Source organism: Rhinoraja longicauda, chromosome 1 (assembly GCF_053455715.1).
Source record: "Rhinoraja longicauda isolate Sanriku21f chromosome 1, sRhiLon1.1, whole genome shotgun sequence".
In the NCBI taxonomy this organism is placed as follows: domain Eukaryota; kingdom Metazoa; phylum Chordata; class Chondrichthyes; order Rajiformes; family Arhynchobatidae; genus Rhinoraja; species Rhinoraja longicauda.
In genome coordinates this window covers 27,949,769-27,971,858 of record NC_135953.1, presented here as the reverse complement: position 1 = coordinate 27,971,858, position 22,090 = coordinate 27,949,769, and the positions used below count along the sequence as shown (strand labels likewise).

The window sequence follows — 22,090 nt, the reverse complement described above, 5'->3', positions numbered from 1 at the left end:
TTTGAGGCCAAAATCTAAAATTTGCAGATGGCATCATGTTAAATGGAGAAATGAAACTGAAAAGAAACGCACAAGTTGAACAAGGTATGCAATGAAGCATTACAATGTTAGAAGAAATTTAATGTCGGCAAATGTAATGTTCTGCAGAATAAAAGGAAATATAGATAATAGATTATCTAGAGATTGAGAACATTTAAAGCCAAGTATGTCCAACAAATTCAGTGTAGCAATCATAGCAAAGAATACCAGTCAATGAAAGCAATGATTAACTTTACAATGGTGCCATCAGAGCTCATCTTGAATAAAATGACCAATTCTGGTTGCTAAGGAACAAGAGAGACATTTAAGCATCAGGGCAGTGAACAGACACGATGTATGTATGACCCTTAACGTCAGGGATAGTTGCTTTAGTGAATGAGAAAACTTGAATCCTTCAGCTTACAAGTCGTCCGAGTGAGGATTTTATAGACTTTGGTAAGATAATCAAAGGTGTAATAAAATATTAATCAAGAATATCAACTTTAAATTAAATTGTAGGATTGGAGTTCAGGAACAAAAGGCACAGGTAAGGGAATGTACTTCCCACCACTGATACCAAGTGAACTCTTCAGAAAATGATCATATGGAATAAGTTCCTGAAAGATGATGAAAAGAAAAACCCTTTGCATCTTTTAAGAAACAATTGAGCTTTGTGACTGGTACAACGTAAACAATACTAGTAACTCATGCATAGGGCAAATCCTTAGCCTCAAACTCAACCTCAACTTTACTGGATAGATGCAGCACAGAACCATTAAAAAAACAGTTGTATCTCATACTTTCTGCTACTTGATATTGCTTTCAGTTGAAAATGGCAGAAGGGAATTAGATTTTGTAAAAAAGTGGATTCATGAATATTGCAAGAAGAAAATCCATAATATGTTATTTTACATGTTCTGATGGAATGAAGCAAGCCATGCTGAATTGCGTTTTGTTGCCTTGAATTCAATATTTCCATGCAATACCAATCTATTGACAAGCAGTCTTCTAATTTTTCCCTTAATTAATCAGCTGGGTACTGAAAAAGCAAAGAAAATGAATCAGATACTTCTCAGTTTACTCCAAATGGCACAACTGTCACATCCAAATCTTAAAATAATGCTCCAGTTCGACTTCATGGGTCAAACACACAGCCAAGCTAATGTCATACAGTCATCCTGGATCGGTCACTTAAATTGATGCAATAACCTAAATAGTCGGCCTCTATGACAGATGCCCATCCTTAATTGTCCTAAAGATGACATAATTGAATCATCTTCCTGAACTGCTGTCGTCCCTGTGGTTAGTTGACCCCACGACTGGTAGTGTAGGAAAATAACTGCAGATGCTGGTACAAATTGAAGGTATCACAAAATGCTGGAGTAACTCAGCAGGTCAGGCAGCATCTAGGAGAGAGGGAATGGGTGACGTTTCGGGTCGAGACCCATCTTCAGACTGATGTCAGAGGGGGCAGGACAAAAAAGATAAATAACCACGACTAGTACCAAAAAACTACAAAGACTTTGACCTAACAGCAGTACTGGAATTGAAAAACGATTCCGATTCAGGCTGGTTTGTGATTTGGGGGGAGAGGAATGTGCAAGTGATGGTGGTCATGGGTTTGACAGAACTAAATAGTGGGGGGGGGTGTTTCAAATGGGATAGACAAGGATGGAGTTAAAGGGAAAGAGAGTATAGGAATAATTAAGAAACACCCCAGAATTAACAGGACAGAAAGCTCATGAAGCAATAGGAAAGAATGGCCGAGTGTAATAGGAATCCATGTGGAAGCTGAGATGAGCAAAGGATTAAAAGTACTATATATGAATGTGCAAAGTATAAGAAGTAAAGTGGATGAGCTTGAGGCTCAGTTAGAGATTGGTAGGTATGACATTGTGGGGATTACAGAGACGTGGTTGCAGAAGGAACAGGACGGGGAACTGAATATTCAGGGTTGCACGTCCTATAGAAAGGACAGGCGGGTGGGCAGAGGAGGTGGGGTAGCTCTGTCGGTGAGGGATGGAATTCAGTCCCTTTGCGAGGGGTGACATTGGGACTGACAATGTAGAGACACTGTGTTGAGGAATTGTAAAGGTACGAAGACACTAATGGGAGTTACCTACAGACCCCCAAACAGTAGCCTAGATATAGGGTGTAAGTTGCAGCAGGAGTTAAAATTGGCATGTAACAAAGGTAATGCCACTGTAGTTATGGGGGATTTCAATATGCAGGTAGACTGGGAAAATCAGGTTTGTTCTGGACCCCAAGAAAGGGAGTTTGTAGAGTGCCTCTGAGATGGATTCTTAGAGCAGCTTGTACTGGAGCCTACCAGAGAGAAGGCAATTCTGGATTTAGTGTTATTCAATGAACCAGATTTAATAAGGGAACTCAAGGTAAAGGAACCACTTGGAGGTCGTGACCATAATATGATTAGTTTTAATCTGCAATTTGAGAGGGAGAAGGTTAAACCAGGAATGTTAGTGTAGCAGTTGAACAAAGGGGACTATGAAGGCATGAGAGAGGAGCTGGCGAAGGTCAACTGGAAAAGGATCCTAGCAGGAATGATGGTGGAACAGCAATGGCAGGAATTTCTGGGCATAATCCAAAAGATGCAGGATCATTTCATTCCAAAGAGGAAGAAAGATTCCAAGGGGAGTAAGAGGCAACCGTGGCTGACAAAGGAAGTTAGAGATGGAATAAAACTAAAAGAAAAGAAGTATAAGATAGCAAAGAGTAGCGAGAAGCCAGAGGATTGGGCACCTTTCAAAGGACAACAGAAGATAGCAAAAAGGGCAATACGAGTGAAAAGATGAGGTACGAAGCGAAGTTGGCCTAGAATATAAAGAAGGACAGTAAAAGCTTCTTTAGGTATGTTGAGAAAAAGAAACAGGTGAAATTATTATGGGTAACACGGAGATGGTAGAAGAGTTGAACTGGTACTTCGGATCTGTCTTCAATAAGGAAAACACAAACAATCTCCCAAACGTGCTAGAGAACAGAGGTTCTAGGGAGACAGAGGAACTGAAAGAAATTTGCATTAGGCGAGAAATAATATTGGTTGGACTGATGGGACTGAAGGCTGATAAATCCCCAGGGGCTGATGGTCTGCATCCCAGGGTACTCAAGGAGGTGGCTCAAGAAATCGTGGACGCTTTGGTGATAATTTTCCAATGTTCAATAGATTACGGATCAGTTCCTAGGGATTGGAGGGTAGCTAATGTTATCCCACTTTTCAAGAAAAGAGCGAGAGAGAAAACGGGGAATTATAGATCAGTTAGCCTGACATCAGTGGTGGGGAAAGTGCTGGAGTCAATTATTAAAGAGGTAATAACGGCACATTTGGATAGCGGTAACAGGATAGGTCTAAGTCGGCATGGATTTATGAAGGGGAAATCCTGCTTGACTAGTCTTCTGGATTTTTTTGAGGATGTGACAGGTAAAATGGATGAAGGAGAGCCAGTGGATGTAGTGTATCTAGACTTTCAGAAAGCCTTTGATAAGGTACCACACGGGAGGTTGGAGAGCAAAATTAGAGCACATGGTATTGAGGGTAGGGTATTGATATGGATAGAGAATTGGTTGGCAGACAGGAAGCAAAGAGTAGGAATACACGGGTCCTTTTCAGAATGGCAGGCAGTGGAGAGTGGAGTGCCGCAAGGCTCGGTGCTGGGGCCACAACTATTTACAATATATATTAATGATTTGGATGATGGAAGTAGAAGTAACACTAGCAAGTTTGTGGATGACACAAAGCTGGGTGGCAGTGTAAACTGCGAAGAGGATGTTTGGAGGTTGCAGGGTGACTTGGACAGGTTGAGTGAGTAGGCAGATGCATGGCAGATGCAGTATCATGTAGATAAATGTGAGGTTATGCACTTTGGCAGCAAAATTAGGGAAGCAGATTATTATCTCAATGGTGTCAGATTAGGTAAAGGGGAAGTGCAACGAGACCTTAATGTCCTTGTCCTGAAAGTAAGTGTGCAGGTACAGCAGGCAGTGAAGAAAGCTAATGGTATGTTGGCCTTCATAACGAGAGGATTTGAGTACAGGAGCAAAGAAGTCCTCCTGCAGTTGTATAGGGCCCTCGTGAGACCACATCTGGTGTATTGTGTGCAGTTTTGGTCTCATAATTTGAGGAAGGACGTCCTTGCTATTGAGGCAGTGCAGCCTAGGTTCATGAGGGTAATCCCTGGGATGGAAGGACTGTCATACGAGGAAAGATTGGAAAGACTTGGCTTGTATTCACTGGAGTTTAGAAGGATGAGAGGGGATCTTATAGAGATGTATAAAATTATAAAAGGACTGGACAAGCTAGATGCAGGAAAATTGTTCCCAATGTTGGGCGAGTTCAGAAACCCGGGGACACAGTCTAAGAATAAAGGGGAGGCCATTTAAAACTGAGGTGAGAAGAAACTTTTTCACCCAGAGAGTTGTGAATTTGTGGAATTCTCTGCCACAGAAGGCAGTGGAGCCAATTCACTGGATGAATTTAAAAGAGAGTTAGATAGAGCTCTAGGGGCTAGTGGAATCAAGGGATATGGGGAGAAGGCAGGCACAGGTTACTGATTGTAGATGATCAGCCATGATCACAATGAATGGCGGTGCTGGCTCGAAGGGGCAAATGGCCTCCTCCTGCACCTGTTTTCCATGTTTCCAAATAACTGTTGAAAAGTAGTCTTGGAGAGTTACAATACATATTATAGATGGAACTTGTTGAAAGCACAGTGCTAGAGCGATGAAAGTGTGCATCCTTTGGGAACTGCACTCATCCAGACAAATATGAAGCATTCTATAATACCTCCGATTTCTGCTTCGTCATCAGTGTCTTAAAAGTTTGGAGGAGTCAGATGGCAAGTTACTTGCCCAAGAATACCCAGAATCTGAGCAAGTCAACACCTCAGTATTTATAAAGCTAATCCAATTACGCTTCAAATTGACAATTATCCTTCACCTATTATCCCCCAGGGCAATGGTCATGTGGGATTCAGCAACAGTAACTATTTCCAAAGTAAAAGAAAGGTTGTTTGGCTTCCACGACTCAGTAAGGTACATGACACATTCTTTATTCAATCAATAAAAATCATAATCGTTTGTAGAGACACAAGAAACTGCAGATGCTGGAATCTTGAGCAAAACACAATGTGCTGGAGGTCAAGCAGCATCTGTGAAGCAAATAGACAGATGACTTTTTGGGCTTCTTCGGACAGATTAAGTAGGTAGGGAGAAAGCTGGAAAAGAGAGGTGGGGAGGGGAAAAGCCTGGCAAGTGATAGGTGAACACAGGTGATAGGGTGGTTGGCAGATGGCTGGAGGTGAAAAGGAAACAATGGGAACGAGGAGGAATAACATGTAAAGTCAGAGAGAGGTATTTAGATGGAAGGGGACAAGGGACAGAGGAGATAATAGGAAACATGGACCAGGGAATGAGAGGAGCGTGGATTGGGGCACAGTTTAAAACCAGAGTGACAAGGGTGGTGGGAGATGATACCTATGCACATGGAGCAAGGAGGGGGAGGACACAGGAAATAGAGAAGGGGAGTGAAGGAGGTTTTATTTGAAATTGGAGAATTCAGTGTTCATACCATTAGGTTGCAGGTTACCCAAATATCAAGTATATGAGGTGAGGTATATGAGATAGAATATGAGGTGTTGTTCTTCCAGTTTGTGTCTGGCCTCATTCTGGTAAGGGGGGAGACCAAGGACAGAAAGGTCAGTATGGAAATGGGAAAGGGGGGGATTCAAATGGATAGCAACCGGGAGATACAGCAGTCCATGGTAGACAGAGCTCAAATGTTTGGTGAAACCACCACCTCATCCATCCTTGGTCTCACTGATGCACAGGATGCCGAAATGGGATGAGGTTGGAGGAAGTGCATGGGAACCTCTGTCTCACTTTGAAGGCTTGCTGGGATCCCTAGATCAAAGTGAGAGAGGAGATGTCAGGACAGGTGTTACATCAGCGGTTGCAATGGAATGTCTGGGGAGGGGTTGGGAAGTGGTGAGTGAACCAAGGAGATATGGAGAGTGGTCTCCATGGAAAGAAACCCATTGGGACCAGAAGGCTCCATCCACAACAGTAGGTGATAAACAACGTTTACTTAACATCTTGGATATCCAGAGTGGAAACCCTCATTTTGGGAGCAGATGGGGCAGAGATGGAGACATTGACAGTAACGGGTGGCGTTCTTGCAAGAAGGGAGGAGATGTCGTCGAGGTAGCTGTGAGAGTCAGTGGGTTTGTAGTAGATAGTCTCGATAGTCAGTAGTTTAACCCCTGATGGAGATGGAGATGGAGAGATCAAGAAGGGGGGGGGGGGGGGTTGTTGGTGTCAGAGATGGTTGTTTTTATGTTACTTGTGCATAATAATCTTATTTGTTTACAGGATTCGTTGTGGAAAATCACTGACAATGCACCCACATAAAAACAAAATTTCAAAAAAGACTTTCATTGAATTGCACTAAAATCACTTTGAGTAACTCGAGGCACACAATTGCACTGCATAGAAATGATACAAGTAATTTTTTTTCACTATAATATTTACAATTGTGCGGTTTCCTGATTATTTAGGCTTATTTTTTTCACACAAAAGCCACAGGGATCCCAATGCCATCTCAGCAGTACTCCCGAATCTGCAGTGATTTATCCAAACTGGTCTAAGCTGCAACAGTCACATCTAATTAACATTGAACATTATCCAAATACATTCTGTTCACAAAAAAAAGTAGAAGCAATCTAATACAGCTAATTATCTCCACATTAGTGTACTCTAATTATTAAAGTCAAGAATGTTTAATTGTCCTGTGTACTGAAAATGGAACAATGAAAATGGAACAATTAAGGAAGATAAAAGGGCATCCTTCTGCTCTGCAGCATTTATTCACTAAACTGATCAGCAATGCTCATTTTGGCTTCCAAGTCATTGGCTCATTGATACCTTAGCACAAACATGGACAAAAGAATTAAACGTCAGTGAAGGCAAATGACACTCAGGATATTAAGACAGCACTGCAGCCAGAGTGACATCAAATGGATCTTGTAAAACTGAAATTGTTAGACCCAAAGCTTTCCACTGGTTGAAATTATTCCTCACAGAATGTAATCTAACTGATTATCCAAGGCCCAGGACATTGATGAAGGACAATGTCCTGGGTGCCAACAACTTTATCAATTACTTCTTCCATCATAAGTTACGAAGTGGTGACAAACATCACTGGAAACAAAATGTTCAGGTCTGTTTTCAATTCTTCAAATAATGAAGCATTCTACACCCACCTGAACCAAGAGCTAAACGGTGTCCACATCCAGCCTGTAAGGTAGTAACATTCACCTCACTAAAGTGCCGGAAAGGGCATCTACAAAAACAGAGTCTAGATGCCTCCTACTGCCATTCAATAACATTACGACAAATTTGAATCCTTGACTTTCAACATTCTTGGTATCATCGTTGCCAAAAAGCAAACAAGGACCAGACACAAAAATACTGAGGATATGAATGTAGCTCAGAAGTCAGCCTGCAGTTTAGGAGTGTGATGGAATATTCTCCATTTGACTACAGCTCTGACAATCCTAAAGCTATTCAACACCATTGAACACAAAGTCTGTTTGATTCCCATTGACCCACCAGCTTAATCAACTAATCCTTCCACAGCAGTATATTGTCATTTTACACAGCGTAGTAACAGCCCTTCAACCCTACTCTTCCATAGTGGGCAAGTTGCCAAGCTGAATGACCCTCTTGCCTTTGACCTATATCCCTTTAAACAATTCCTATCCATGTACCCATCCAAGTGTCATTTAAACATTGCAATTGTACCCACCACGACCACCTCCTCTGGCAGTTCATTCCAAGTTCACACCACCCTGTTATACTACGGCGGTGATCAATGAGGGTGCTTCAGCAGACATTGTCGACATGGATTTTAATAACACATATGATATAGTCTCTCATGGTATACTGATCCACAAAATTAAGAGACATGGGTTTTCTCCGGGTGCTTCGGTTTCCTCCCACATTCCAAATTCATGTGGGTTTGTAGATTAATTGGTTTCTACAAATTGCTCCTGGTGTGTAGGATAGAATTAGCGTACGATGATCATTGGTGGGCGTGAACTCGGCGGGCCGATGGGCCTGTTTCCATGCTTTATCTTTAAACTAAACTTAACTAATCTATCCACCTTTTCTATGCCCCTCATGATTTTATATTTCTCCACACTGTATTGGAGTTTGGCTTGATTGTATTTATCTACAGTATTATCTGATTTGATTGGATAGCATGCAAAAACAAAGCTTTTCACTGTACCTCAGTACATGTGGCAATAATAAACCTAAACCCAAGGTCACCCCCCTCCACCTCCTATACGCCAGTGGAAACAGGCCCAACCTATCCAACCTCTATTTAAAACACATGCCATCCAGTCCCGGTGACATTCTAGTGAATTTTACAAAAAATCATTTCCAGCTTAAACACATCTTTGCAATAGCTACGTGAACTCGACACAATATTCCACATGTGGTCTTAACAACATTTTGCACAGTTGCTGCATGAAGCCCTAACTCTTGTCCTCAATGCTCTGACTAATGAGGCAAGCGTGCCAAACATCTTCTTCACCACCCTGTCTACTTATGTCGCTACATTCAGGGAACTATGTACCCCATGTAACCCTAGGTCTTTCTGTTCTACAAAATTCTCCACTGTGCATGTCTGCGTAGTTTAACATACCTAAAGGCAACTTCCAGTTGTCTGAGTTAAATTCTATTCAGCCATGCCTTGGCCCATTTTCCCAGTTGATCAACATTCTGTTGCATCTTAGATACCTTCTTCACTATCTAATATACCACCAATTTCACGTTATCAGCAAACTTACTAATCATGCCAACTACATTCTCATCTAAATCTTTAATGCTGACAATGCACAACAGTGGATCACCACTGATCCCTGCAGCAGACTGTTGGCCCCATGTTTCCAATCTGACAATCAACCCTTCACATCTACCCTCTGATGTCTACCACCAAACAAGACTGATAAAAGTATACAAAGGGATATAGAACAGCAGCAGAAATGGGCAGATGGCGTTTAATCCACGCAACTGTGAGATGTTGCACTTTGGAAGTTAATAGAATGGTAAAAAGGCGTAAGGTATGCTTATTTTCTTCGATTTTGGCATTGAGTATAAGAAACAGGAAGCTATGATGCAGCTTTGGCGTAATATGATTTGGCCACATCAGGTGGACTGTGGGCAGTTCTGGTCAAACCAGACCAGGAAAGATGTTGAGGCTTTGGAGAGGGCACAAAAAAGGTTTACCAGAATGATGCCTGGATTAGAGGGTACCAGCTATAAGGTGAGGTGTTCAACTCTTAAAAAAAATGAGGACATAGACCTCTGTAAATTGCCCCTTGTGTGTTGGGAGTGGATGTGAAAGTGGAATAACATAGAACTTGTCCTAACGGATGATCGATTGTGGATTCGGGCTATAGGACCTGTTTCCATGCTGTATCTTTAAATCAATCAATTGACAAAAAAGGCCATATACTTTTAGGAATTGTAGCCATGCACGGAATTTCCCACTTTTGATCATCTGAAGACAAAAAAAAAATTCAAGCCCTGAAGGATTTACAAAAAAAGGATCATGAGCACATTCCGAGGGCCGAATAACTATTTTTGTTTATACAAATAATGTGTTGTTTTTGACAAAGGCCGTTCTTAAGATGGTCTTTTTGAAATCTCTCAAATATTTTTCTTTTAAGACATGTGACTAAGGCAGCCGACACGTCAAGTATATTTTTATTATTTGCTTTTACTTTGTGAACTTACTAATTGAATTACCTCAAAAAATGAAAGGTTCGGAAACCACTGTAATTACTGGTACCCCACTAGCCCTTCACAAGGTAGGCATGTGGGAATGATATGCGAGTCGAGTGTTATGAATCCAGATTGGGAACAACTGCTCTAAATTATTGCATTTACAAACGGGTTTCAGACTAATTAGCTATGGTGTCGTCCCAATCTCCCAATCTAACACATTGCAGACCCTACACTTCTTTTATTTGTACTTTCTCTGTAACTTAACGCCATAACACTACATCCTGCACCGGTATTTTTCTCCCTGTGCTTGTGTATGGGTTGATTGTACTTATGTATCGTACGATTTGACTCGTTAGCACACAAACAACATTTTTCACTGAATCTTGATACACATGACAATAAACCAATACCAAGAATCTATCCAATTAAAAGATACCAAGTGGGCACTTACGTGACAGAACATTATCGACATATTGTGGCAAGTATGGTGCCCAAATGTCTATAGTTTCTTTTCGTCCTTCTTTCTCAATTCTGCGAAGCTCTGCTAACAGTAAAGCTTGAGCAGCTTCTCTCACCTGTTGCAGAAAAGTAATTGAAACATAAGGATTTTAGTATAAGATTATGGACATAAATAGTAAATCAAAATTAAATGCAAAAACCCATAAATTGTAACCAATGTAGGCTCATTTCAACAAGAAAGTGGTCAATCATTCACTCTAATTCTCAAAAGTATAGGCTTTTTATAAATAAAAGCATGTCTCTGGCACCAGGCATACAATATTATTGTCATCTATGACCTTGACCAGTGTGTCAATGACATAAATCTTCCAGTCGCCCCATTACAGTTCTAGTCATTCCATTACAGGAAGGCTACGGAGGCATTGGAAAGGGTGAACAGGAGTTTACCAGAAAGATGCTTGGATTAGGGGATAGTAGCTACAGGAAGAAGTTGGACAGACTTGGATTGTTTTTTCTGAATACCAGAGATTGCGGGGAGACTTGATAAGAGTATATGAAATTATGAGATGCATAGATGAACAGTCAGAACCTTTTTGGAAGGATGGAAAAATCAAATACTAGAGGGAATAGCTTTAAGAGGAGAGGAGCAAAGTTTAAAGTAGATGTGCGGGACGTTATTTTACAAAGAGGGTGGCGAGTGCCTGGAATGAGCTGCTGTGGATGGTGGTGGAGGCAGATACAACAGTAGCATTTAGGAGACTTCAGGATAGACATGCGCTTTTGCAGGGAATGGAGGGATATGGATTATGTGCAGGCAGATAAGATTTGGTCTTGGCATCATATTCGGCACAGGCATTGTGGTCCGAAAGGCCGGTCCTGTGCTATACTGTACCACTTTCTGTGCTCTATGTAATTCCTTGACCAAACTATTCCCCATGAACCTATTGCAAAGCAAACTGACCCAAGACTACATCAGAAAGGAGATCAGAATTTGTTTTATAATACGACCCATTAGGAGATATTACGGTTCAAACAAAAGCTTATAGAAGATAATTTTCAGAAGACTCCACAGCAAATAGAGATGCAAAAGTGGAGGGTATGAAGGAGGGGTTTCCAGATCTTGGGGGTCCAGTTAGTTAAAGACAAGGAGAGGAGAGCACAGATCACAAAGAATTGTAACCCAGAAACGGATAGAAAGGAAGAAGGAAAGGGGAAAGCAAGGATAAACAATTTAAAACCGAAGCTCTGCCAAACAATTGATCAGCAAGCAAAGGAGTGATGTATGAGCAGATCCTGATACAAATTAACCTGCAGTGTTCTTGAGTTCAAGTTAGGGAGACTGGCTAGAAGAGCAGTGGAACAGTCAAACCACGTGACAATATCATGGATGACAGTGTTAGCAGTGGAGTCAAGTTTTAAGGCTGAAATGTGTGATATTACTAAGACATCGTCTCAAAATAGTAAATTCATTTTTCCATAGTAAATAACAGAACAGACTTGAAGTCTCCTCAATGAATAGTTCTCCAATGGAATTCAATGTCAGCATTAGTCTTGAAAGCTGAACAAATATTTGTGCTTTTAAGAAAAGTTGAGAATGTGTGGAATTCTCAGCCACAGAAGCCAATTCACTGGATGTTTTCAAGAGGGAGTAAGATTTAGCTCTTAGGGCTAAAGGAATCAAGGGATATGGGGAAAAAGCAGGAATGGGGTACTGATTTTAGATGATCAGCTATGATCATATTGAATGGCAGTGCTGGCTCGAAGAGCCAAATGGTATACTCCTGCACTTATTTTTCTATGCTTCGATGCTTCGAAAAGTGGACTGCAAGGAGCCACGAAACCAAATCCATTCAAAAATTAAATAGTGAGCGTGAAAGGCATGGCCAACAAATCCAAGGAACACAGGTTGTTAAGGGATAGAGAAAAGGTAATTGATAGGTCTGAAGAAGGGTCTCGACCCAAAACGTCACCCATTCCTACTCTCCTGATGTGCTGCCTGTCCCCGCTGAGTTACTCCAGCTTTTTGTGTCTATCTTCTGGATAGGTAATTGAGTCAGATATAGAGAAATGAGAATAAGAGAGGCCTTTATAGGCATACAGAAAATGTAGAGGGGCACTTGAAAAGGTAATTGGAAGAGCATGACTGGTGAGAAAGTAACCAGGAAAATGTTAGGTCCCATTCGACATCAAAGTGGCGAGCACTGTTTGAAGGCAGAGTACATACAATTTGAAAGGAAGAAGGTTAAATCAGAAGTGTCAGTGTTGCAGTTAAACAAAGGGGACTATGAAGGCATGAGAGAGGAGCTGGCCAAGGTCGACTGGAAAGGGATCCTAGCAGGAATGACGGTGGAACAGCAATGGCAGGAATTTCTGGGCATAATCCGGAAGATGCCGGATCATTTCATTCCAAAGCGAAAGAAAAATTCTAAGGGGAGTAGGAGGCAACCGTGGCTGACAAGGGAAGTTAGGGATGGAATAAAACTAAAAGAAAAGATGTATAACACAGCAAAGAGTAGCAGGAAGCCAGAAGATTGGGAAACTTTCAAAGGACAACAGAAGGTAACAAAACGGGCAATACGGGCTGAAAAGATGAATTACGAGGGGAAGCTGGCCAAGAATATAAAGGAGGACAGTAAAAACTTCTTTAGATATGTTAAGAGAAAAAGAGTAGCAAAGTCAAATGTGGGTCCCTTGAAGGCAGACACAGGTGAAATTATTATGGGTAACAAGGAAATGGCAGAAGAGTTGAATAGATACTTCAGATCTGTCTTCACTAAGGAAGACACAAACAATCTCCCAGATGTACTAGAGGACAGAGGGTCTAGGGGGATAGAGGAACTGAAAGAAATCTGCATTAGGTGAGAAATAGTATTGGGTAGACTGATGGGACTGAAGGTTCATAAATCCCCAGGGCCTGATGGTCTGCATCCCAGGGTACTCAGGGAGGTGGCTCTAGAAATAGTGGACGCATTGGTGATCATTTTCCAATGTTCAATAGATTCAGGATCAGTTCCTGTGGATTGGAGGGTAGCTAATGTTATCCCACTTTTCAAGAAAAGAGCGTGAGAGAAAACGGGGAATTATAGATCAGTCTGAAAATAAAGGGGAGGCCATTTAAAACTGAGGTGAGAACGAACTTTTTCACCCAGAGAGTTGTGAATTTGTGGAATTCTCTGCCACAGAAGGCAGTGGAGGCCAATTCACTGGATGAATTTAAGAGGGAGTTAGATAGAGCTCTGGGGGCTAGTGGAATCAAGGGATATGGGGAGAAGTTGGGCACAGGTTACTGATTGTGGATGATCAGCCATGATCACAATGAATGGCGGCGCTGGCTCAAAGGGCCGAATGGTCTCCTCCTGCACCTATTTTCTATGTTTCTATGTTTTTCCACGTGAGATCTCAAAAGAACACTTGTCTGTACACACTTGGAAAGGTTGCTGCATTTGGAGAAGTCCGGCAAGGAATGGTGGAATTGTACATCAAATTAACATTGTAAACATAATGGCATTAAATATCTTAGCAAACTTAACGGCTAATAAATCGTCACACTCTTAAGAGATATGTTCCAGGCTGCTCCTTTAATTCAAAGGGAAAGAATGCATGATTCTAAACATTTCTGAAGCAACATTGCTCGAAGCAGCTTCTCCATCATTTAATCAGCTGGACACATTAAACTGAAAGCATCTTAAATACTTATTTACCTCTAAACACCGATCTTGCCATCTCCGGGCCAACATCTCCAAAAGTGGAGGTCTAAAGTTGTTCTGTCCAAGGTGATCAGGAAGCATGACACAATGCATGGCTGCAAGTTGACTCCAGCCTATGGAAGCAGAGCAAGTGCATTGTTTAAGGTAGAAATAGGACATGTTGACAATTGATCTAAGCTACAGCATAGTTACTTGACTGGTACACATTTCACTCAATATTAGGTATCAGTAATTATATTCAGCTGAAATTACTTTTCCCTTGATCATCATTAACATTTGCTATTGCCAGAAAAAGATCCCAAAACACTCCTTAGATAACATTTTTTTCAAACCCATAGCATTTTTTATGCAAATATGTCAATGACTCTTTTAATACAAAAATGTCAATTAAAAAGTAAAAGTCAGTAACATTTTAAAACCGTAACAGAAAAAGGATCAAAACAAACCAACTGCAGAGATACTATGGTTACCAACTTCAAATACAAATCGAATAACATCTAAAATTATGAAAACTACTAATAAGAAATTTGTTCATCTAGTCATACTTTAGTGGTCTTGTTAAGTGTGACAACTAAATTTGGTAAAATGTTCAAGACAGTGAACGGACAATTTGGATAAAATATTCAACAGGGACTATGAAACATTATTCACTGATATGCACTGTTTTTCATATATGTACAGATGATTACAGTCAGTTTATAATTAGCCATTTTCAAGAGCTAAATAATTTTACAAACTGTTTTAAACAGTAAAATGATTAGTAAATCCAATGATGCCCTGACGTCTGGAATAAGTACAATCCTAACCGAGGCTGATTCTATTTAATCACAATGAAAAGTATGTTTAAGGAATGTAATACTACCATTTCTGCTGAAATTTAGTTTCCCCTTACAACCACCTTGATATTAAAATATATATTTTTAACTATTTGGCAGACTTAAAAGATATATATTCTTTCCAATTGGCAAATTAAATTCCTCTGTGTTGTAGGCAGATCTCTCATCCTGATATGATTGGAATCAAGTGTTATGTTGTTGCACCTGAAGAAAGCTACACGTGCAATTTCTAGGAAATGTTAAGCAGGGGACAACTCGACAACACCAGTCCTGACGCCGTGTGCTTAACAAGCCAGTCTTAACACTACGGGAGACTTATCTCCCTTTGAGGTATTTGGGTATGGATTCCAGTACCAAAAATAGTTATTCAATCATTTGTTGCACAACCATCGATCAGAATTAACTCAACAGTTAACTTTTGTGCAATGATTTCTAATGAATAAAAAAAATCAACTCTTTTTCCTAAAATAAGAAAACATATGTTCATCACAACCTATTGTACCGCAAGAATACCAAGCAAATTCCCTTCTCCATGACTGCACTTACCGGTAAGTGGATGATGCTTAATTAAAAATAACTTCTGAAATTAAAGTTGGTTAAGGTATTAGAGGGAGGAGAATACCTTCATTGACAGAGGGGCAACTATGTAAAACAGTGCCAGAGCAGTCAGCCTCAGTGGCAGCAACAGCAGCTTGCAGAGGAAAAAGTGGACAGAAAAGAGAAGAAGCAGAGTAACTTTGAGGACAAAATAAAAATAATAGCATTAATAAGAATGGAAAGTAAAACTGTAAAGCTGTATTAATATGTGTTTTATCCAAGGTTGTGTAAAAGTTACATTGAGTAGAACCACAGGCCTATCACTTTAAAACACACAAAATATTAAAACATTGCTTCCTTTTGACATATAGCAGTGCAATCTATTTTAAAACAATGTACATCACAAAAAGTAACTGAACACTACAACACTTGCTCTGAAGCTATATATTAATGCTGCAGTTATATTATAGTTGCAGTTGTGTAAAGTGTGCAATGCATTTTCTAAATATCTTTGCAATAACAATTCATTCCTTTAATCCACAATTCTAACCATCGAAAACTACAAACACTGCCTTTCGTGCCATTTGGACTATGAAACCTTCTGCTGAGACAAAGACTACACACAACATAAAAAATACAAGATTTATTCCAAGATAACATTATTTGTAGATACTGGCAGCATACAACAGGATTTTAGTGACAATTATTTAGTCCCCAAATTGAATACTTCCACCCATATCTAATTGCACAGATGGCAATTTGTAGAAAGGACAATACAAAGCAAAATACTGTTTTAAATCTTCCTTGGATTTTAGGAAATTTTACAACCACCCCACACGTCACTTGCACTCTAAAATGGATTACTTCCTTCCTCAAATTTAGTACACGACAGGATAGTGTTTACTACTTTCTCAAATAATTAAGCATTCTCTCCTAGATATCATCAAAAATGTACATATTCATCAAATACAATGTTGACAAGGGGGCAATTGTTTTCTTTTTGTTTTGCTCCATTTCAGATTTTTGCTGTTGTTACAATCAACTAATAAAACTGGAAACATTCTTAATTTTTATGCGGTTTACCATCATATGGAGGGTTAAAACAATGTTTGGGTTGCAGAACATCAGACACAATCTAACATGAATATTAGATAAATGTTTAAAATAAATCTTGCGTCAACATGCTTGGAACAACACAGGATTGGAAGAATATTTAAGTCCTCTACAACAGTAATTCATATTGTAACTTTACATTGTTTTGTGATCACACAATCATACAGCACAGAAAATAGTTCTTCGGCTCACCTCATCCATCCCAATTTTGATGCCCGTTTATGCTCGTTGCAATGGCCTGCATTAGGTCCAGATCCCCTTAAGCTTTTCTTATCCAAGTACTTGTTCAAATGCCTTAAATGTCATAATTACCTCCTCTAATAGCTTGTTCTAGATTTTCACCCCCCCCCCCCCCCCCCCCCCCCAACTGTATCTTTCAGATCTCTTTTGCATTTCTCTCTCCCACCTTAAACCTGTGCCCGCTAGTTCTAGATTCCACTTGCACTGGGGCAAATATTGTAATTACCTATTCTGTCTATGGCCTTCGTAATTTTATAAACCTCTATTAGGTCATCCCTTACCCTCCTACATTCCGGTGAGAATAAACCCATCCTGTCCAATCTGTCCTTACAACTACAACAATCAAGAATATGTTATTCTCATATGTACCAAAATGAAACTTACTTGCAGCCACATTCTGGTGAATCTCCTCTGCACTCAAGAGTCAAGAGTGTTTAATTATCATATGCACCGGGAACAAAGCAATTACATTTTATTTGCTGCAGCTTTACAGACACATTAACGTACCAACACAATAACTGAATATGCAATAATCAATAATACAATGAATTACTAGTAACACTAGGTAACCAGACCATAACAGTGCAAAGTGCATAGTGCAACCTATTTCAAATTTGTGGCAGTTCATTGCTGAGGTGGGGTTGTGGTTAACATTGTGCAGTGTGGCTCTTGATGGTTAATGGAGTGTGGTTCAAGAGCCAGATGGTTGATGGAATCTCTCAATTTCTGCCATATCCTTCCTGCCGAGTTGAAACTGCATGCAAGCGAACCAATGTTTTGTACAGCTGCAATGTGGCAACTCAACTCTTGCACTCCATGCCTTGGCCTTTGAAGACAAAGTGCCTTCTGAACTACCATATCCACTTGTGTCCCTACTTTCAGTGAACTCTGCACTTGTACCCCAAGTTCTCCCTGTAGATCAATTCTCCTAAAGTCCCTGCCATTTACTCTATACGTCCTGCTAGAATTAATGCATTACCTCACACTCATCTTCATTACATTCCATGTGCCACCATTCTGCTCATCTTTCCAGCTGATTTATGTCCCACTGTATCCTTAGGCAAACTACTTTGCTATCCACGTCACCATCAATTTTCAGGTTGTTTGCAAACTTAACAGCCAAACCCCATACATTATAATCCAAGTCATGTATATTTATTAAAAAACACACATTCCTGTGGTAAACCACTTGTTACAGACTTAAGTCAGAAAATAACCCATCCAACCCTACAACCCTGCCACTTATCATCTAGTTTGGCAACTCCCATACATCCTTTGCGCATTAACCTTCTGGCCTAACCGACCATGTGGGACCTTATCTGAGCCTTACTAAAGACATTAATCATATCTAGTGTTCTTCCCACATCAATTTTCTTACTTACCTCCTCAAAAACCCCAGATCAATGAGGCAAGATTTCCCCTGCACAAAACCCTGTTAGCGGCTCTAAATCAATCCATGCCTTTCTAAGATTCCCTGCGTTTCTAAACAAGCATAAATCCAGTTCTTCAGAATCTTCTTCAATGATGTAAAGCTTACTGGCCTATTGTTTCCACACTTATCCTGGCTGCCCTTTTTGAACACAAGGACAACATCACTTCAGTCTTCCAGAACCGCACCCATGGCTCAGAAGAGGCAACAGTTTCCATGCTGTATAAGTTGTTTCTATGTAATACTCCATAGTCTAACTATAAATGCTCCAAAACATACTTGTGGAGTACTATGTCCAGTTCTGGTCACCCAGCTCTACGGAGGATATCACTAAGTTGGAAAGGGTGCAAAAGAGATTGACCAGGACGTTACCTGGGCTTGTGCACTTGAGTTAAAGGGAGAGGTTAGATAGACTGGCACTTGTCTCTTTACAGCGTAAGAGGCTTAGGGACGATCGTATTACGGCATACAAGATCACGAGGGACATGGATAAAGTGATTGCTCGCAGTCATATTCCCGGGGTAGAGGAATCCAAAACCAGAGGGCCCTAGCTTAAGGTGAGAGAAGAAAGACTTTAGAGGGACCTCAGAGATAACATTTTCAATGAGATGGTATTGCATATCTGGAATGAACTGCCAAATGAAACTATAGAACAGGCTATAATTATGTATTTTAAAAGACATTGGTACAGATATGGATAGGTAGGACTTAAGAGGACTATTGGCAGAATGTAGACAAATGGGACCAGCCAAAATGATTGACATGGACAAGGTGGCCGAAGGGCTCGTTTCCACGCTAACAGCTTTATGATTTTATGACATCTATTTTCGGTGGAAGAATTGAAAATCAGAATATCATTAAATGAATCAAGGCTTTGAACTAATGATGTTCAGAAAGATTTGGGTGTCCTTAAACAAAAAAATACAGAAAATATGCATGCAGTAAAGTAAATAATTATGATAGCATACAGAACATATTTGCACAGGGGAAAAAGTGCAAGAGTAAGAAAATCTTGCCACAACAATACAGGATTTTGGTGAGTTAGTGCTGGACGAATGTACTGTTTTGATCTCCCTGTTTATTAAAGGATAGATACTTGCCAGATGAACCACAATGAAGGTTCACTGATTAGGATGAGGGGCTCATCTTACGAGTAAGTCTGATCAGAAAATGACTTCACTATGAAGGGAGAGTAAAATATGCAAGGTTCTGAGAAAGCTTCTCAGGGTGAATGCTGAAAGGACTTTTCTGCTGTTGGGTGATTTAGGACCAGGGAACATGATCTCATGACCACTTAAGACTGACACGAGGAAGAACTACTTTTCTCAGACCATTGTGTACCTCTGGAATTCCTTACCTCAGTGGGTTATGAATGTCAAATCACAAGGCATATTAAGTGTTGCAATAGGGTAAGAAAAGAGAGTTAAGAGCACAAATAGAGTTAACTGTAATCTTACTGAATAGCGTGGCAGACTCACAGGGCTCTTTAGCCTCCTACTGCCATTTACTGTGTGCATCCTCTCATTACAACTTCAGGCTACTTTTTCTCTGCTTAGTAAGATGACTACTGTATATTTATCTATTAAAAACAAAATAATCTACAAAAAAAGTGTTTAAATTCAGCAATAAGCATTAAATTCAGAGAAAAAGTAGCCTGGAGTTATAATGAGAAGATACACACAGTAAATGGCAGTAAGAGGCTAAATTTCAGAGGAATGGTCACATGGGCGGCACGGTAGCGCAGCGGTAGAGTTGCTGCTTTACAGCGAATGCAGCGCCGGAGACTCAGGTTCGATCCTGACTACGGGTGCTGCACTGTAAGGAGTTTGTACGTTCTCCCCGTGACCTGCGTGGGTTTACTCCGAGATCTTCGGTTTCCTCCCACACTCCAAAGACGTACAGGTATGTAGGTTAATTGGCTGGGTAAAATGTAAAAATTGTCCCTAGTGGGTGTAGGATAGTGTTAATGTACGGGGATCACTGGGCGGCACGGACTTGGAGGGCCCAAAAAGGCCTGTTTCCGGCTGTATGTATATGATATGATATGATATGGTCCACTAACACCGCTGCGCTAGTCAAGAAAGCACAGCAACGGCTGTTTTTCCTGTGAACGCTGAAAAAGGGCGGTCTGGCCCAACAGTTACTGATGACCTTCTACCGCTGCACCACAGAGAGCATACTGACAAATGGCATCTATGTGTGGTATCTCAGCTGCACGGCAGCGGATAGGAGAGCTCTTCAGCGGGTCGTCTGCAGAGCGCAGAGGATCATTGGGATACAGCTACCAGCCCTGGAGGACATCTACAACGCACGCTGCCTCAGGAAAGCCACCAGCATCTACAAGGACTCCACACACCCATGCCACCATCTGTTTGAACTACTTCCATCTAGCAGATGTTACAAGGCATTCTACACCCGCACCTCCGGACTAAGAAACAGCTTTATTCCTAGAGCTATAGCTGCTCTGAATCGGACCTGCTGAGTGCCCCCCATGATCTGTCTCTGCCCCCATGGTCATCTGGCACAACTGACCCTGCATGAACCTTTCTTTGCACTTTACCTTGTTTCCTTTTTTTCCCCCTCCCTTTGTTGTTTTTGGTTTCGCCGTGATTTATTTATTTTATAGCAATCGATATGGAAGTGGTATTCTTAATCTCGTTGGACTTGTACTATGACAATAAAGATATTGTATTGTATTGTAAGAAATTACGAAAAGGGGAAAAGAGCTAAAATTATTTCCTGAAAAATGCTACAGATTTAATTGAAATTAAGAAAATATCTTGCTCCTGAACTATCTATTTAAATATAAAGGTGGGAATTGTTAATTGGCATGAAATTTGATGAAATGAAACAAATCACAGCGAACTCAAATCAAATAATTTATTTAAATCAATTTTACTATGCAGGTTTACGAAAAATGCATTAGCTACAGTAAATGTAAACGGCATGCTATCTTAAAAAGTGTGAAATCCCCACAAGACATGAAAAGTCAACTTCAACTACTAACGCACTGCCAACATCTTGGCCAAAGCCATGAAAATCTATCTGTCCTTTCTTCATCTTGATATAATACAAACCTTTGCTCTATCATTGGTGCAATAGATAGAACACCAATAAAATTTTGTACACCAAAGCTCCATAAAGCTGAAACAAAAGTTAAAGTATAATGACAGAGAAAGACAAACAGCTTTACCGATTTAGCAATGGGAACCTAGCTTTTAAACAAAGTTTAATGAAAACTGTATACAACTATAATTGCTCCATTTCAAGATGCTAGCAGAAAGGTAATAAGATTATTCTTAATTTCATGAGTGAAAATCCAAAGAGGGAAAAGTACAAAATGAGATATTTGAATTTAAAAATGGAAAAGGACTGCGAAATTCAGTGGCTCTTTTTTTAAAGGTTTTTAAAATAAAAAGACTAATTGCCAGATGTCAGGTTTTTCTCAGAAATTTCTCAGGAATGCATTAGAAGATACACACAGTACTTAATTTCATCAAGTGCAATCATAAATATTTAATGTAAAAGAGAAACTACATCTTCAGGAGATTCGGCATATTACATGTGGATACTTTTACGTCAGGTCAAAAAAGGTAAGGCATGGAAATCAATGAAGCACTCACAAACTGATTACCAACCACTATATATCACATCAAAGGCTTCCAACACGGCTTCCTGTTGCATTACGTCCCTCATAATAATCATTGCCTCATAACATAAGATATTTAAAAACACTAAATGAATTATGAACAGTTTTGTAGTCATGAACCAAATCTGGTGAATTTATTTGCACACACAAACAGAACAGTGCGTGTGGCTAAACAAAAGAGATATTATATACATGGACTCCAATTGTCAATTCAATTTTCATGTTGCTTTTGGATTACCTTTTAACTGTATCCAAGTTAATCATGCTCACTAACTTATCTGATTTGTGAATAGGGCAA

The 22,090-nt window shown here is 40.2% G+C and overlaps 1 protein-coding gene across 5 annotated transcripts in view; it reads right to left on the bottom strand.

Annotated features, from left to right (window-relative positions):
- The window catches only part of wdr7 (WD repeat domain 7), a 467,098-nt gene that overhangs the window by 302,262 nt on the left and 142,746 nt on the right, over window positions 1–22,090 (bottom strand). For 3 of the 5 annotated variants that reach the window (XM_078423760.1, XM_078423677.1, XM_078423916.1), the window contains 3 exons: window positions 15,447–15,515; window positions 13,983–14,101; window positions 10,274–10,397 (listed from right to left, as the gene is read on the bottom strand). In XM_078423760.1, coding sequence (XP_078279886.1) covers window positions 10,274–10,397; window positions 13,983–14,101; window positions 15,447–15,515 — 312 coding nt within the window. The remainder of the gene's footprint in view (window positions 1–10,273; window positions 10,398–13,982; window positions 14,102–15,446; window positions 15,516–22,090) is intronic. The other 2 variants (XM_078423842.1, XM_078424003.1) reach the window with 1 other exon arrangement.